Source organism: Rhincodon typus, chromosome 1, assembly GCF_021869965.1.
Source record: "Rhincodon typus isolate 14 chromosome 1, sRhiTyp1.1, whole genome shotgun sequence".
NCBI classification, from domain to species: domain Eukaryota; kingdom Metazoa; phylum Chordata; class Chondrichthyes; order Orectolobiformes; family Rhincodontidae; genus Rhincodon; species Rhincodon typus.
This window is the reverse complement of record NC_063332.1, coordinates 177,395,411-177,414,752: the sequence shown is the minus strand read 5'-3', so window position 1 is coordinate 177,414,752 and position 19,342 is coordinate 177,395,411. Positions and strand designations below refer to the sequence as shown.

The following is a 19,342-nucleotide window of genomic DNA, read 5'->3' as shown; positions in this document are numbered from 1 at the left end:
AAGGATATTATTAAACTGGAGACATTTTAAAAAGATTTACCAGGATATTGCCAGGAATGGAGCATTTGAGATTAAAAAAAAATAGACTGGAAAGGCTGGGACTTTTTACACTGGAGTGTAGGAGGTTGAAGGGTGACCTTATAGAGGTTTATTAGATCATGAGGGGCATAGATAAGGTGAATGTCAAAGGTCTTTTCATTAAGGTAGGGGAGTTCAAAACTAGGGGGACTTATTTTTAAGGCGAGAGGAGAAAGATTTAAAAAGGACATGAGGGACAACTTCTTTAACACAGAGAGTGGTTTGTGTGTGGAATGAGCTGCCAGAGGAAATGGTGGATGCGGGTACAGTTACAATGTTTAATAGACATTTAGAGAAGTACATGAATGGGAAAGGTTTGGAGGGACATGGGCCAAGCACAGCCAGGCGGGACTAGTTTAGTTTGGGATTATGGTCGGCATGGATTAGTTGGACCGAATGGTCTGTTTCCATGCTGAGTGACTCTGACTCCATGAATGACTTGGCAGGAGGGTGGGATCCTCAACAGCAGGGAGGCAACTGTGAGGCTGGGAGGAGAAACAGTAATCAGAAATAGCAAGTTGAAGAGACAGGTCAGGCTGGAACACGACAGGGAGCGAGGAATGCCTGTTGGATTAAATTGCATCTATTTCAATGCAAGAGGGCTGACAGGTAAGGCCGATGAACTCAGGGCGTGGATAGGTACGTGGGACTGGGATATTATAGTCATTACAGAAACATGGCTAAGGGAGGGACAGGACGGGCAGCTTAATGTGCCAGGGTACAGGTGCTTTAGTGGGGAGAGAGGTAGAGGAAAGGTGGGAGGGGAAGTTGCATTTTTGATTCAGGGGAGTATCACAGCAGTGGTCAGAGATAAAATAACTGAGGGATCATCCAGTGAGGATTTGTGGGTGGAGCTAAGAAATAAGAAAGGGATGGTGATGTTATTGGAGTTGTACTATAGGCCCCCAAATAATCAACGGGAATTAGAGGAATAAATATACAAGGAGATTGTGGAGACTTGCAGGAGAAATAGGGTTGTTCAAGTGGGGAATTTTAATTTTACTAACATAGACCTGGATTGCCAAAGTGTTAAGTGCTGAGATGGGGTGGAATTTGTTAAATGTGTTCAGGAAAGTTTCCTCAAGCAGTATATGAGGGTCCTACTTGGGAAGGGGCAAAATCCCACCTACTCTTGGGAAATAGGGCAGGACAGGTGACTAAGGTGACAGTGGGGGAGCACTTTGGGACCAGTGACCATAGTTCTATTAATTTTAAAATAGGTATGTGGAGAAGGACAAAACTGGTCCACAGGTTCAAGTTCTAAATTGGGGCAAGGCGAATTTTGATGGAATTAGACAGGAGCTTGCAGGAGTTGATTGGAGCAGTTTGTTTGCAGCCAAAGGGACCTCTGGCAAGTGGGAGCCTTTTAAAAGTGTGATAGCTAGAGTTCAAGGTCTCTATGTTCCTGTGAGGGTGAAGGACAAGGTTGGCAGGAGTAAGGAACCCTGGATGACAAGAGATATTGAGGCTTTGACCAGAAAAAAGGAGGAGGCATGGCTCAGGTACAGGTAGCTGGGATCAAGGGAATCCGTGGAGGTATATAGGGGATACAGGAGTTTACTGAAGAAGGAAATCCGGAAGCCGAAAAGGGGGCATGAGATAGCTTTGGCTAAGAAGATTAGGGTGAATCCAAAGAGATTCTTGAAGTATATTAAAGGATAAAGAATAACTAGAGAGAGAATAGGACCCCTCAAGGACCAAAGTAGACAGGTATGTGTGAGGAACCGCAGGAGATGGGCAAGGTCCTCAATGAATATTTCTCCTCTGTGTTTACCGTGGAGAAAGACATGAAGACTTAGGAACTTGGGGAACTTAGCGGCGATATTCTGGGGACAGTCCATATCACAGTGGTGTTGGAAATATTAGAATGTATGAAGGTGGATAAATCTCCTGGTCCTGACCAGATATATCCAAGAACCCTGCAAGAGGCTACAGAAGAAATTGCGGGGGTCCTGGCTGATATATTTGCATTATTGTTAGCCATGGGTGAGATGCCTGAAGAATGGAGGGTAGCAAATATTGTGCCCTTATTCAAAAAGGGCTGCAAAGAAAAACCTGTGAATTATAGAACAGTGAGCTTAACATCTGTGGTAGGTAAGTTACTTGAGAAGATTCTAAGGGACAAGATATACATGCATTTGGAAAGACAGGGTTTGATTAGGAATAGTCAGCATGACTTTGTGTGTTGGAGATCGTGCCTCACAAATTTGATAGAGTTCTTCGATGAAGTGACCAGGAAGTTTGATGAGGGCAGGGCAGTAGACGTAGTGTATATGGATTTCAGTAAGGCCTTTGATAAGGTTCCACATTGTAAGCTGCTCTGGGAGGTTAGATTGCATGGAATTCAGGGAGAGCTGGCAAATTGCATACATAATTGGCTTCATGGTAGGATGCAGAGAGTAATAGTGGAAAGATGCTTGTCAGACTGGAGGCCTGTGATTAGTGGTCTGCGCAGGGTTCAGTGCTGGGGTCATTAGTGTTTGTTATCTGTATTAATGATTTGGATGAGAACATAAAAGGCAAGATTAGTAAGTTTGCAGATGACACTAAAATAGGCGGTATCATGGACAGTGAGGAAGGTTATCAGAAATTGCAGCAGGATCTTGATCAGCTGGAGAAGTGGGCTGAGAAATGGCAAATAGAGTTTAATATAGATAAGTGTAAGGTGTTGCATTTTAGAAAGTCAAATCACGGTAGGAGTTTCATGGTGAATGGTAGAGCCTTAAGGAGTGTAGTGGTACAGAGGGTCCTTGGAGTTCAAGTGCACGGTTCTCTGGGAGTGGAGTCACAAGTAGACAGGGCAGTGAAGAAGGCTTTTGGCACACTGGCCTTCATCAGTCAGGGCATTGAGTACAGAAGTTGAGAAGTTGTGTTGCAGTTGTACAGGACATTTGTGAGGTTACACTTGGAGTATTGTGTTCAGTTTTACTCACCTTACTATAGGAAGGATATTGTTAAACTGGAAAGAGTTCAGAAGAAATTTACAAGGATGTTGCCAGGACTGAAGGAACTGAGTTATAGGGAGAGGTTGGACAAGCTAGGACTTTTTTCTTTAGAGTGTAGGAGACTGAGGGAGGGATCTTATAGAAGTGTATAAGATCATGAGAGGCATGGATAGGGTGAATGCACTCTTTCTTTTTCCCAGGGTTGGGGAATCGAGCACTAGAGGGCATCAGATTAAGGTGAGAGGGGAAAGAATATATAGGACCCTGAGGGGCAACTTTTTTACACAGAGGGTGGTACGCATATGGAATGAGCTGCCAGTGGAAGTGGTTGAGACAGGTACATTAACAACATTTAAAAGACATTTGGATGAATACATGGATAGGAAAGGTTTAGAAGGATTTGGGCCAAGTGCAGGGAAATGGGGTCAAGAGCAGGGAAATGGGGTCAGCATGGATGGACATTTTGGTTGGCATGGGCCAATTTGGGCCAAAGGGCCTGTCTCCATGCTGAAGGACTCTATGACTCTAAAATGAAAGATCATATACAGCAGGCCAACTGCTGGAAGGGAGCGGAGGAGGAGAAGGATGTATCCAGCTGAACTTCAGAGAGGGACATAGGGTGGAATTTAGTACCTTCTCCCATGGTGACTGGAAAGGTATTTAATCAGGGGAAAGGACCTTGTGTGGAGTGTCCACTGCCTTCCTCTGTTGCTGGATAAATCGATGGTGACCAGATTTGTAGATGGTCTTTTTACCCCACCAGCAATTTAAGCCATTATGTGTGCAACTGATACCTGCTTAAGGGCCTTATACCATCTGGTGAAGGTATGAACCCAGTACTGAGGGGCCACGTGAACACCTAGAAAAGTAAGTATTGCCTGCAGGCCCCCGGGATGTTGGGGGAGGGGATCCTGTATTCAAAAGTATTCACTGATCGAGGAATCTGACTGAGAGCCGCCCTGACATCCCAGGAGGTGGGACTTTGAAGCCCTTGATCTTGAGAAAGACCTGCCACTGTCTACTTCATTAACACTTAATTTGGCAGACCTTCCCAAAACAGGCAACATGGCCTCTCCAGCTGACATGCAAGAACACCCCCCCTCCACCCCCGCACCCCTCCCACCTCCGCTAAATATTACTAATGTGTGAGGAGTCTGAAATCAGGAGGGTCCTGCCACCTCCTGCAAATACAACTAGAATCTGAGTGTAGGGCAGGAATCACATTGCCAATGACTATCAAGGTGACTGTTGTGATAAATGATTGCATGTCTAGCTCTGTCCAGATTGAAGGTGAAGATATTTATAACATCTCAGTTTTTTTGTTCACTTTTGTATGAATGAGGTTATTGACGCTCTCTACTCAATGAGATCTAACCATTTCATTCTCTCATGCCAGAGAGACAGAGATATTGTAGGTCTGCAGTTTAATTACAATTGCAGTCACCCAGGGTGCAAGGTGCCTCTGTGTGCTGTGAACTGCCTTTGTGGGTACTGCACCAGAACCAAAACTTAATCCACTCCCGCCACATCCAGCTGTTGAGAATCATACAGGTCCATGCCTGCTTATCATGACAGTAATCACAAAGCTTTCATTCTGCAGCAGTCCACCGTGTCAATTACACTTCACCTGTTATAACAAACCAAAGGATGATTACAGTGAAACAAAGACTAACCACTGCTAACAGGTCATACAAACATACCTACCTGTGATTTAGTAATAGGAGTAGGCCATATGGCCCCTCGAGCTGCGCTGCTATTAAATAAAACCATGGCTGATCTGATTATGGCTCCGAATCCACATTCCTATCCAACTCATTTGACTCCCTTGTTGGTCAAGAATCTATCTACTCTGCCTTAAAAATACTCAATAACTCTGCCTTCATTGCTCCAGAATTTCAGAGTCACAACCCTCTGAGAGGAAAAAACTCTTCCCATTTCTATCTTAAATGGAAGATCCTTTATTTTTAAACTGAGTTCCCAAGTTCAATTCTCTCCCATAAAGAGAAAACATCTTTTCAGCATCCACTCTGTCAGCTGACCTTTTATTTTTCTAAACTCCAATGGCTACAGGCCCAGCATATTCCCCTCTTCATAGTGACAGAGTAACAGAGTAACAGCGCTGTGTCTGAGCTGCTGGCCTGGGGCTCACACACATCTGCCTGCTTTCTTCCCTATTTTATTGTCTTTTCTTTCAGAGAGAGTGAGCTCAGCACAGGGGAGAGCAAGCCCTTAGAGAGCTTGTGACGCAGTGAGTGTGCACCCAGTGGCAAGAGATGCCGCCAAAGCTTGGTGATTTTGGCATTGGTGGGCCCACCAGTGCAGGACTTGAGCTGGTGGTGGCAGCACTGGCTTTCAAGATGGCACTGGCAGCAGGGCAGCATCTGCAGCTGGTGTCAATATCAGGATGTTGGGCTTCAGTTGCAGCGATGCAGCAGGCCCAAATCACTACTCCTGGTGGATCGACAGGAGTGGCAGCTGCGTTGGTGGCAGCGTGGTAAGCCCAGTGTGGTCCAGCTGGCAGTGGAGCGGTGACAGCAATGGTGAGCCTGGAGCGGGACCCCTGGAATAGACTGTGACGTGGCACATTGGTGGGCACGGAGTGGGACCCCTGGAATAGACTGTGATATGGGCACGTTGGTGGGCACGGAGCGGGACCCCTGGAATAGACTGTGACGTGGGCACGTTGGTGGGCACGGAGCGGGACCCCTGGAATAGACTGTGATGCAGGGCCGTTGGTGGGGATGTTAACTAACCAATCTTCTGTCCATGTTAATATGTTATCCCTTAAACCATGAGCTCTTATTTTACATAGCAATCTTTGATGTGGTAAATTGTCGGATACCGTCTGAAATTCCAAGTACACAATATCAACAAGTTCTCCTTTATCTATGTTATTTGTTACTTTCTCAAATAACTCCAATCAATTTGTCAAACATGATTCTCCTTTCACAAAACCATGTTGATTCTGCTTTTTGAGATTTTCACTCTAACCTCCTAAATGATAGATCCCTGCATTTTCTCTACGACAGGTTTTAAGCGATCTGATCTTCGATTGCTGCTTTCAACCCCTCTCCTTTCCTGAACTGAGAAGTCACATTCACTAGTTTCCATTCTGTTGGGACCTTTTCCAGATTCTAGGGAAAACCAATACATCCACTATCTCAGCAGCCACTTATTTTAAGACCTTAGGGTGAAGTCCATCAGGACTTTGGAACTTGTCATCTATTTGTTCTAACCATTTTCCCCTTACCCCTTCCCCAGTGATTATAACTGTGGTAAGTTTGTCCCTCTCTTTCGTCTGCTGATTCACAATTATTTCTGTCATGTTTTATGTGTCCTCTGTAATGAAGACAGATGTAAAATATCTGTTTAGTAAATCCATCATTTCCTTATTTTTCATTATTAGTCCCCAGACTAACTCACTTTCTGTGTTGCACATTGCACATACAAGTGCCCAGCGTATAGGCTGGGAGAGCCAGAACAGACCACTGGCTTACTGAAACAATGCTCCTGCTCTGAAGGAGCCCTGCAATACTCACTGGTCCATATATCAAGGTTTCCAGGTCAGCATCAATGGCAGAACATCTTTCAGCAGCTCCTCCAGCTGTCATGCACTTTCTATTTTTGTACAAGTTAATTTAACTCCTGTTAATTGCATATGATTCTGGGCCCCTAGCTGAGATATCCAGCCATTTATCAGTCTGGTCAGCATTGGCTACATGAAGTTGGTACATTGCTTGCAGCACACTGAATGGTGTTGTGTTAATCATGCATCACAATACACATGTCTGCTTTAGGTGATGTTGAATTTAGGCCCAATTGAGTTTTCATCTAATATCGCTCTGCATTGTCCATCTGTGTATCTTAAATTGAAAAAAAAGTGTTTTGAGAAGCAATTCAGATTTGGAGAAAGCTATTTTAGAAGTTTTGCTGGGGATTTTTCAAGAAGGAAATGATTTGTAACTAGCTTAGATTTGGAAGTGTTCAAAACTGTCAGTACATCTGACCAGAATTGATCAATATTAAATTCAGTCGTATCTTCGTTTAGAGTTCAGTCCATCATGCTCTTCTCTTTCTTGTTATATGCAAATACTAAATTACAGGTTCAGAAAAGATTTACAAGGATGTTGCCAAGGTTAGAAGGTTTGGGAGAGGCTGAATAGGCTGCAATTATTTTCACTGGAGCGTTGGAGGTTGAGGGGTGACCTTATAGAAGTTTATAAAATCATGAGGGGCATGGATAGGGTAAGTAGTCACGGTCTTTTCCCCAGGGTAGGGAAGTCCAAAACTAGAGGGCATAGGTTTAAGTTGAGAGGGGAAAGATTTAAAAGGAACCTAAGGGGCAACTTTTTCACAGAGGGTAGTGCATGCACAGAATGAGCTAACAGAGGAAGTAGTGGAGGCTGTTACAATTATAACATTTAACAGCCATTTAGATGGGTGTATAAATAGGATAGGTTTAGAGGGATATGGGCCAAATGCTGGCAAATGGGACTAGATCAGTTTCAGATATCTGGTCAGCATGGATTAGTGGGACCGAAGGGTCTGTTTCCATGCTATACACCTCTATGACTCTACTGAAAGGGGAGCTGAGAAATATAAAAACAATTTTTATTTATTTAACAGGCTTATCACTCTCTTGTCTGCACCATTGAACTAATTCTTACAATTTACAAGTAGAGATAGTTAGTATTTATACTGCTTCCTCAATATTTTCCAGATGAATTTAGTTTGGTGGTTCAGGAAAAAAACAAATTTCTCAAAATCCCACACTGTCCCTTGTCTTTGCAGCCTGCTCAGGCATGAAAGTTACTCAGAAAAAACATCATCGCACTGATTATGTTGTCATGTGTGAGATGTCAATGAGGATCAATGGTCAGAGCCAGAGTGGTCAAGCGTCTATTTAGGGGTCAGGGAGTCTGATTAGGGTCAAGGGTTAGGACTGGAGGGGGCTATAGCGTCCATTCTGGGTCAGGGATTAGGGCTGGAGCAGGGAAAATTGAAATTTGTTTGGCAGAGTCACAGAAAGTCAGTTATTAACAAGGGAGTAGAAGAAGTGTAGTGTTGAAGGTTACCCCATAAGGAATGCATCGAGATTTTTGTCCTTTGAAAATAAAGCATCAGTCACCAGTTTGCTGGATCTTTGGATGGCAGATTGGCTGATGCTGCAGATGCAGTTTAGAATGAGCTGGAAGCATAAGAGACAGAGCTGAACTGACCTTGACTGTTGATGATAGTATAATGCCTGCGGGAAATTTAATCGGACAGTTAGAATATAGCTCGCTGCAGTTTGGAAACAATAAATGGGCTTTTGCTGAGACTTTTAATGAGAACCATGGAACTGGGATGTGCATGAATCATCAAAACCTTTGTAAACACTGACAAATAGGTTCTGCAAATTCACAGGAATTCTCTCAATTTTCTACTAATCTATCAGAGAAATACTTCAAAAGGCTCAGAAAAAGGGAATAAACTGCCATTCACACTGTGCTGGGGGCAGCTCTCTCTGTCATTTGTAGGCCATACTCAAAATGATAAGGGATAGTAGGAACTGCCGATGCTGGAGAATCTGAGATAACAAGGTGTAGAGCTGGATGAACACAGCAGGCCAAGCAGCATCAGAGGAGCAGGAAGGCTGACGTTTCGGGCCTAGACCCTTCTTCAGAAATGGGGAAGGGGAAGGGGATTCTGAAATAAATTGGGAGAGAGGGGGAGGCGGATAGAAGATGGATAAAGGAGAAGATAGGTGGAGAGGAGACAGACAGGTCAAAGAGGTGGGGTTGGAGCCAGTAGAGGTGAGTGTAGGTGGGGAGTTAGGGAGGGGATAGGTCAGTCCAGGGAGGACGGACAGGTCAAGGGGGCGGGATGAGGCTAGTAGGTAGGAGATGGGGGCACCTCCCAGTCGCGAACCCTTTCAACTCTCCCTCCCATTCCTTAGACGACATGTCCATCCTGGGCCTCCTGCAGTGCCACAACTATGCCACCCGAAGGTTGCAGGAACAGCAACTCATATTCCACTTGGGAACCCTGCAGCCTAATAGTATCAATGTGGACTTCACAAGCTTCAAAATCTCCCCTCCCCCAACCCCATCCCAAAACCAGACCAGCTTGTCCCCACCTCCCTAACCTGTCCTTCCTCCCACCTATCCCCTCCTCCCACCTCAAGCCCCACCCCCATCTTCTACCTACCAGTCTCATCCCGCCCCCTTGACCTGTCCGTCCTCCCTGGACTGACCTATCCCCTTCCTAACTCCCCACCTACACTCACCTTTACTGGCTCCAACCCCACCTCTTTGATCTGTCTGTCTCCTCTCCACCTATCTTCTCCTTTATCCATCTTCTATCCGCCTCCCCCTCTCTCCCTATTTATTTCAGAATCCCCTTCCCCTCCCCCCTTTCTGAAGAAGGGTCTCGACCCGAAACGTCAGCTTTCCTGCTCCTCTGATGCTCCTTGGCCTGCTGTGTTCATCCAGCTCTACACTTTGTTATCTCAAAATGATAAGGACTATGATTTCAATAGGGAGCAGAAGTAACAATGCTTTGGTACAAACAACCCTTTGTTACTCAAATCAGGCTCACTATTATACACAGAACATTCCTCGCTGCTCTTATCACATCTCCTCAATACACACACACGCACATTACAAAACATGTTATCAAAGTTTGAATCCTACAATGGCAGACGGTGGAATTTGATTTCAATAAAGATCTGGAATTAAGAATCTAATGATAACTATGTATTCTTTATTAATTATTGGGAAAAACCACCTTGTTCACTAATGTCCTTTAGGGAGGGAAACTGCCTACATGTGACTCCAGATCCACAGCAATGTGGTTAAATCTTAACTGCAGTAAATGCTGGTCCATCCAGAGATGTCCACATCCTGTGAACGAATTTAAAAAAAAGGGCAATAAATGCTGGTCTAGCCAGCAGTGCCCATTTCCTGCAAATGAATAAAAACACTTACACAACATCATTTAAAACTCATATTCTTATCACTCCCACCATCTCACTTATTACACTTACAATGCATTTTGTGTCATTTATGCAAATAATTTTGATGTGAATATGGGGGTTATGGTCGGTAAGTTTGCAGATGACACTGAAATTGGTGGTATAGTGGACAGTGATGAAGGCTGTCTCAGAGTACAAGGGGACCTCGATCAGATGGGCCAATGGGCCGAGGAGTGGCAGATGGAGTTCAATTTAGATAAGTGTGGGATGTTGCATTTTGGTGAGGCAAACCAGGACAGGACTTATACAGTTAATGGTGGGGCCCTGAGGAGTGTTGCCAAATAAAAAGGCCTAGGAGTGCAGATGCATAGTTCCTTGAAAGTGGGGTGGCAGGTCGACAGGGCGGTGAAGAAGGTGTTTGGCACGCTCACCTTCACTGGTCAGAACATTGAGTACAGGAGTTGGGAGGTCATATTGCAGCTATGCAGGACATTGATTAGGCCACTTTTGGAATACTGTGTACAATTCTAGTCACCCGTCTATAGGAAGGATGTTGTTAAATCTAGAAAGTGCAGAGAAGCGCAGAAGAAGGATGTTGCTGGGTTTTGAGTTATAGTGAGAGGCTGCATAGACTGGGGCTATTTTCCCTGGAGTGTCAGAAGCTGAGAGGTGACCTTATAGAGATTTATAAAATCCTGAGGGAAACAGATAGGGTGAATAGCCAAGGTCTTTTTCCAAGGGTGGGGGAATCCAAAACTAGAGGGTTTAAGGTGAGAGGGGAAAAATCTACAAAGGACCTGAGTGGTAACTTTTTCATGCAGAGAGTGGTGCACATATGGAAGGAGCTGGCAAAGGAATAGGTGGAGGCTGGTACAATTACAACATTTAAAAGGCACCTGGATGGGTATATGAATAGGAAGGGTTTTAGAGAGAGATGGGCCAAATGCTGGCAAATGGGACTAGGTCAGATTGGAATGTCTGGTGAGTGTGGATGAGTTGGTCTGAAGGGTCTGTTTCTGTGCTGTATGACTCTATGATTCTATGACAACAAGATCTGGACAATATTCAGGCTTGGGCTGAAAAGTGGCAAGTAATTGTTACATCACTCAAATGTCAGGCAATAACCATCTGCAATAACATCTGCAATCTGACCATCTCCCCTTGACATTCAATTGTGTAACCATCACTGAATCTCCCAATTTCAACATCCCGGGGGTTGCCATTGACCAGAAACTAAACTGAGCTTGCCATATAAATACAATGGCTAAAAGAGCAGGTCAGGGTCTAGGACACTGCAGTGAGTAACACATCTCTTGACTTCCTAAAGCCTGTTCACCACCTACAAGGCACAAGTAATGTAATGGAATGCTCCCCACTTGCCTGGATGAATGCAGCCCCACCGACACTCAAGAAGCTTGACACCATCCAGAATAAAGGAACCCGTTTGATCACCAAGGAGGCTGAGTAGCTGCGGTGTGTACCGTCTACAAGATGCACCGCAGAAATTCACCAAAAATTCTTAGACAGCACCTTCCAAGCCATGACCAATCCCATTTAGAAGGACGAGGACAGCAGATACATGTGAACACCACCCCCTGCAAGTTTCCCTCCAAAACAGTCACCATCCTGACTTGGAAATCTTTCACCATTCCTTTACTGTTGTGCAATCAAAATTCAGGTATTCTCCCCTCGTGGCATTGTGGGTCTACTTACAGCACATGGACTGCAGTGGTTCAAGAAGGAAACTCACCATCACCTTCGCAATGGCTACTCGTGATGACCCAGCCAGTGATGCCCACATTGCATGAATGAATAAAAAACATATGAAGCATCAGCTCACATTCACTCCTAAATATGTGACAGATGGCATTTCATTGTAATTCCAAAACCTGGAAAAGATCTCACACTGGCAGCTAGCTCTGATTTCGCTACTTCCTGAGTACTTCACAATCTCTAGCATCTTATCCCACAGCACATTCCTCCAGAAGTAAAGACCATCTTTAATTTGACCAAGTTGGTTTCCATAAGGACACAAACAGATGATCACATTCTGGCACCACCAGCTACATCAAAAATGCTTCCAAAAGAACCTGAAGACAGGCACAGTGTGACCCAACCCCACAGCTGCCAGTGTTACACTGGACTCCTCCTGAAAGCCATCTATGCTGATGATATCTGTTGCATCAATCAAACTCCATTCTTCTGCATCCTGGATCAGATCCTTCAAACAATGTTACAAAGTTAACAGACTACTGCAGTACACAGCATCTCACATTGAATGTTAATTTTAGAGGATCCAATGTGTAATTCTAGTGCCAACAAAATTACATAAATATTTGATAAGAGCCCAGTCCAAAATGACTGGTAGTGTCCTTCCAGGAACAGTGAAGAAAACCGCAGCAAAAGTCAAAACCAGAAACAATCTATGGATCAGTTCGTTGGGTTTATGTGGGGTCTTGCTTCCACGACACTCCAGACCTCAGTATTTGCCCTATTGTTCCCCTTGCAGAGTATTGTGCATGTGTCTGGAGAAAGGTGATCACACGCAGATCATATTGACATTCAGCTGAATGCAATAAAGCATATCATAACTGGAGTCCTCTGCTCAACTTCCCTCCCTTGAAACATCACTCCCCCGTATATCCAGTAACTGATGAAAACCATCTGTGTTGCCCTCCTCACTTAGCTCTTGCATGATGACAGCCTGCAGCCTGCCTTCCAGCTCAGTGCCCCATATGGATCCTCCTTCTTGAGAAAGAACTACTGAGATCATTTGGATCAAGGAATGGGAAACATGGGAAATTACTAACACGTTCCTTGTGACAAATTCCATCGGTTGAATGGCAGGCTTTGAACAACATGGCGAGAGTGGCCCTTGTTAAATAGGTTTAGGACAGGCCAGGGCCACTGTACAATCAACTGCCATCACGGGGGCCTCAATACAATCCCCTTATGTACTAGTGAACATACATAAACAAGGCTGCACAACACTGAGGAGTGTCCCTTCCAGAGTCTGTGTTTTGATGAATTGACTTTGAAAAATTGTAGAGGTACCTGGGTAGATTTTTTCTAAAAAAAAATCAATGAAAAGACGTTAGTAGTTTTTCAAGGTTTCTTTGAAATCATATGACCTGGTATAATTGCCGATCTTGGTTGCTTGAATTTACTTCAGGTAAAACACCTGGTTCTTTTGCAATTGGGTTTTATATTGTCCTATTTAAAAAGTTGTTGAGGGTTTGAGTGTTCTGATTTGGAATTAGTTGGGGAGGAAAGCCTGCTAAGAACAAAATGCCTAGCTAATATCTCCTGTTCCTGAAGCATCTTAGCAGTAAATTAGCTTGAAATCTGATTGTTCTTTGGAAGAGAGCAACAGAAATAACTTCTCCATTTGTATTTCCTGAGCAAGTTGTGTCTACCAAGACCCCATAGACAGCAGTGCACGATTAGTGACGACTCCATGAGCAAGATCACGAAATTGACACATTTCATAAAATGCTATACTCTACCCTTTTTTTGTTGTAAAAGTAACTATCCTTGGCCAGGAAGTGTTTGTTTTTCTTCTTAAAGAGGAAAATATGTTTCTTCCTCTTTCCCTAAAGTATGAGTGTGTGTATTTGTGTGCATGTTTGTGTTTGTTTGGGTAAACATTTATATTTTCATTTTACAAATTGTACGTATTAAACAATTCTTACCATATGGGTTTTGCTTTATAATAAATTCATAATTTTGTGTTTATTGAAGAAACCTGGTTGATATCCTTTCATTCTAAGTATAACATAGAGAAAGCGTACGATTGGCCAAATTGGGACTTGGATAAAACATTTTTAAGACTGATGTTGTGCCCCTTAGAGCAGTGGGACTAAAGAAGCACACTGCCCTCCTCCTATCTCAGTTATAACATACCTTAAACTCATCAAATTAGCAGGCTATCACTTCATGGATTGGCATAGCTTACCTCAAATAAATAAGACTGGGGGGAATTAACTCTGGCAATTTTTTGAGTCCATTTGATTCATTTTTTTTTGTATTCATTTGTTCATGTTTAAACATTATTCTTAATAATTTTCTACAGCACTTTTATGTCAATTGCTTTGTCTTCAAATTGTTAATAAAGCTGATGTTTTTTAAAAATATAATTTATTAAATCTTTGTACTTTATAAATTTGTTCTTTATTCTTTATTTTTTAGTCTTTTGCTTTTGATTCTTTCTCAGTTTACTGCTAATCACATGACCAGTTCCATTCTATGGTTGGTGTCCTTCTTTCCCTGCTATACATGGATTTCTAGCAAAGGTGTGGGTAGTGACCAGTTTCCAAGCTGATCCCTGCTTCTCCCCAATGGTCAGCCTTACCTCCCAGAGCCTGTTTCATAACAAAGTCCATGATCTTCTCTGATGGTTTTCTATATCTTCAACTTCGTTGTTACATTCACATTACACAGAATGATCCTTAGAAAGTGGAAACCTGAATAAAACACAACAAAACTATTAATATAAGCACTTAATAACATCGAAACCCATGAATTTTTAGAAAACATTTGAAAGTACAAATGATGGAGCTGTTCTGAAATATTTGAGAACACTACAAATGTTATTTTGCAGTTAGAAAGAAGAAGAGACTGAGTCACATACAACAGGAAGGTTCTAACTTGGAGTTTTTACTGAATTAAGCCCTTGGTATCTGCCATAAGTTTCACTTTTATTCTTAATCCTAACCTCTACGTCCGTTGACATCCAGGGTCCCCCAGTCTTGGTCCCATCTTTTGTCTTTACGGTAGTGCAATAAACGTCTTATTAACCATCACCTATGGGACCAGGAGTGTGCTGGCTGATCAACTATTCTGGGTAAGCAAGAGGTTCTCATAATCAAAGTAAAAACACACACTAAGTAATAGAAACGCAATGTAGGGATATACACATCATTATTATACTTTGTTTACAGCACAGACCAGTTAAATAATGATGCAACTTTGCCTTAAATAAAACTTACTGGCAAAGAGCCTTCTCACTCATACCCTCAACTGACTCCTCGGACATTGCAGTAGATCACGGTATTTGAGGAGAAATTCACTCAAAATTGAATCAACTGTTGATATTTCATGTGGCCATTTGATTGATAACAAGTATATTTATGTTGAGGTAAATAAATTTAAAAACTGTAGTAATTGGTCAGAATAACACTCCAAGCTCACAGGGTCCTCTCCTCACCCACTCCTCCCAGTGATGCTGCCTGCCTGGCACAGCGTTCTCTCCTCTGGCCTTTCTAATATAGGAAGGATATTGTTAACTTGGAGGGGGTTCAAAAGAGATTTACCACGATGTTGCTGGGAAAGGAGGGTTGAGTTATAAAGAGAGGCTGGATAGGCTGGGGCTTTTTTCACTGGAGCATAGGAGGTTGAGGGAGACCTTATAGAGGTTTCCAAAATCATGAGGGGTATGGATAAAGCGAATGGAAGGTTTCTTTTTCCTAGGTTGGGCAATTTCAAGACTAAGGGGCATATTTTTAAGGTGAGAGGAGAAAGATTTTAAAAAGACACGAGGTACATTTTTTTTAAACAGGGAGTGGTTCCTGCCTGGAATGAAGTTCCACAGGAAGTGGTGGGATGTAGGTACAGTTACAACATTTGAAAGGCATTTAGATAAATACATGAATAGGAAATGTTTGGAGGCCAAATGGGCCAAAATCAGGTCGGTGAGATTAGTTTAGTTTGGGATTACAGTTGGACCAAAGGGTCCCACCATAACTTTGACTCAATGACTTCACAGCTGAATTTTCACTGTGGAGTGGAAATGTAATTTGGACTATTCTTGGCTCCCAAATCTGCATAAATGTTTCATAACTCAGGAATGCAATGACCAGTTAATTCAGTTGACTCTGTGCTGCGGTAGCAATGGGAGCAGGCCAAAGTAAGTTCAAGTCTAATTTGAACATACCACTGTAGCCAATACTATGACTGCCATCCGAGTGCTGTAAGTGGAATTGAAGGCTCACAGAAACATTTCTTGCAACAACTTTTCAGGACAGCATGAAGCTGCCTGGTAGTGTTAAAAGAGGCCCAGTGACCTGTAAGATGCTGTATGCTGCTAGCATTTTTCAGTTACCACAAAAGTTCGCAGTTGATCATTGGAAAGAGTTGGAAGCAAAGGATTTCCAAAGCCACAGTGACTTTGACTGCTTATAACAGGGTGTGGTATATTTCAAGGTTTGAGGTCTTTACGAAAGAGGGTCCTGAATTATGTTTCTATGTTCCAAATAAGTCTGTGACTGCACTGATTCTCAGTCATCCTAAGGTAGCTTTGTCTTCAGTAGACCTTATGCTGAGGGTGTGGCTTCTGTGTCCCCCTACCCCTCATTTTTTTTCCTGCCCACCTGATGCCTGGGGCTTCACTCGCGCAGGTGCTTTTTGTCTTCGCTACTGGGCACACAATCCGAGAGTCAGCTGCAATTTTCCTTAATAAAAACTAAAAGAACTGCGGATGCTGTAAATCAGGAACAAAAACAAAGTTGCTGGAAAAGCTCAGCAGGTCTGGCAGCATCTGTGGAGGAGAAAACAGAGTTAACGTTTTGGGTCCGGTGACCCTTCCTCAGAACTCAATTTTCCTTATGCTCAGATGGCAAGTTTAATTCCCTTTCTTCATAATTCATGAAACCATTGAATATGCTGTATTCTGCTGCTGAGCATTATGTATAATTTCAGTTCCACTGTGGGAACAAAAGAATGTCAGCTGCACTTACACAGCAAGATACGTCTCAAGGACGTGACAGGTCATTTAACCAATATGAAGGTAATAAATGAGGTTTGTATTAATAAGTACTGATTGCTTATTGCAGGGGAAGGCTTTGGTTGTCAGAAGTGATACAGTCACTACATCATCCTGGTTCCAACAGGAGACAGCTAGGGCTCTAGAAGAGGAGGCAGTGATGCAGAGGCAATGTCACAGAGGCCCAGGTCAATGCTCTAGGGACTTGGCTTCAAGTCACACCACAGCAGTCAATGAAAATTACATTCAGTGAATAAAAATCTATGAATTGAAAGCTAGTCTCAGTCATGGAAACCTTGAAAACTATCTTTGTTTTTTTCTTAAAAATAAATCTGATTCACTAATATCCTTCACTGCAATGTGGTTGACTCAACTGTCCTCTGAAATGGCCTTGCATGTCACACAGTTCAAGGACAATTAAGGAAAGGCAATGCCCATATCAGAACAAAGAGCTAAAATATCATGTAAATTTAACATGACCATTTTATGGAATAATACATGCGTAACACAACTGACCAGTTTATCACAGCCAAGTCCTGGAGGGTGTGTATCAAGCTGCTGCTAATTGGTTGGTGCCTGTTTTCCTGCGTCCCTAACAGGAACAACTGGAGGTTACTCAAAGATTTTGTGTTCCTTCTGACTCCAAAAAGATAACGAGGTTGTTGCTACAATTCTATCCCCCTTCCTTAATTCTCTCCTCCTGGTGGTCCCCAACTCAATCATCCACCCTGGGCCACCCTATCTCACCTCCAACTGATTCCCCTAGTGTTCCCTCTCAGTCACCTCCCCCCTGCCCTGGATCATACTCTCCTGGCACTTTTTCCTAACGTGAACTTGTGGGCTTCCTGAGTCCTGGACACAAGCTGGAAATGGTCAGTCCCCACATGGCAGTTGGGTCAGGGGATCAGAGTGGGCCTAAGGAAAACTTTAGTTCCGAAGAACAACTATTGGCTTCAAAAAGTTAACTATGTTTCTATTTCCACAGACACTTCTAGAACTGCTGAGTGAAACAGAACTTCCTGCAGCAAGTGGCAATGGTGAGGCAGGGCACTGAACAGGGTAAATAAAAACCAAAAGAACTGCAGATGCTGTAAATCAGGAACAAAAACAGAAGTTGCTGGTAAACCTCAGCAGGTCTGGCAGCATCTGTGAAAAAATCAGAGTTAACGTTTTGGGTCTGGTCACCCTTCCTGGAGCTGTACTGAATGAATTTTCATTTTAGCTTTCTATGTGGCTGCCTTTGCTTGATGTGTTGTCTTAGATTGGACTGCATCAACTCACAACTTCTTCAATGGTATCTGAACCTGTGACTTCTGCCACTGTGAATAAGTAAGCACATGGAAATATATGGCAATACCACAACAGGGCAGCATGGTGGCACAGTGGTTAGCACTGCTGCCTCACAGCGCCAGGGATTCGGGTACGATTCCACCCTCGGGCAACTGTCAGTGTGGAGTTTTCACATTCTCCCCGTGTGTGCTTGGGTTTCCTCTGGGTGCTCCAGTTTCCCTCCACAGTCCGAAAATATACAGCTAGGTGGATTGGCCATGCTAAATTGCCCGTAGTGTTCAGGGATGTTTAGGTTAGATGGGTTAGACATGGGAAATGCCGGGGTAGGGGAATGGGTCTGGGTGGGATGCTCTTCGGAGGCATAGTGTGGACTTGTTGGGCCGAATGGCCTCTTTCCACACTGTAGGGACTCTATGATTCTTGTTCACATGCCCTTCCCAGTCACAAACCATCCTTGTTTCAAAGTATACACACTATTTCCTCATTATTGTTGGGTCTAAGTTCTGGAACTCCCTGCCTGGTGCACTGTAGCAGCATCAAAGTACATTGCTGCAGCAGTTCAGGAACATCACAAAACACCATGCTGTCAAGGGCAATAATTGTTGCTGTTTCTTGCAATGCAGAAATCCTGAGAATGCAGTCAAAAATCTGCACCAAAACCAATAAGACCAGAAAGACTGTAGTTTCCTGGTTGCACTGTGTATGAAATAGAACAAAGATCGGTATAGCACAGGAACAGGCCCTTCGGCCCACCAAGACTGCACTGTCACATTAAGCCTTTCTAAAGAAAAAACCTTTTACCTCTACACAGTTTGTATCCCTCTATTCCCTGCCAATTCATATGTCAGTCAAGATGCCTCTTAAACACTGCTCTTGTGTCTGCCTCTACTTACGACCCTCTGTAAAAATCTTGCCTTCTTTAAACATTCTCTCTGTCAATGTCAACAAAACAAAAGACTTGATCATTGACTTCAGGAAGAAAGGAGGAGGACATGTCTCTAATCTACATCAACAGAACTGAGATGGAGAGGGTCAAGAGCGTCAAGTTCCTGGGAGTTACGATAACCAACAATCTGTTCTGGACCTCCCACTTAGATGCGACAGTCAAGAAGGCAAATTAATGCCTCTTCTTCCTCAGACAGCTCAGGAAATTCAACATATCTGTAAGGACCCTCACCAACTTTCACTGACACACCATTGAAAGCATTCTATCTGGGTGCATAACGGCTTAGTCAGAAACTACAGAAGGTAAGAAACTATAGAAAGTAAGAAACTACAGAAAGTTGTGTGCACAGCCCAGACCATCACAAAAGC

General features: G+C 43.4%; 1 protein-coding gene across 1 annotated transcript in view; it reads right to left on the bottom strand.

The window, feature by feature from the left end:
- The window catches only part of LOC109921791 (complexin-1), a 102,609-nt gene extending 88,197 nt beyond the window's left edge, over positions 1–14,412 (bottom strand). The window contains exon 1 of the mRNA XM_048603276.1: positions 14,330–14,412. Coding sequence (XP_048459233.1) covers positions 14,330–14,360 — 31 coding nt within the window. The 5' untranslated portion in view covers positions 14,361–14,412. The remainder of the gene's footprint in view (positions 1–14,329) is intronic.
- Positions 14,413–19,342: the final 4,930 nt, after the last annotated feature.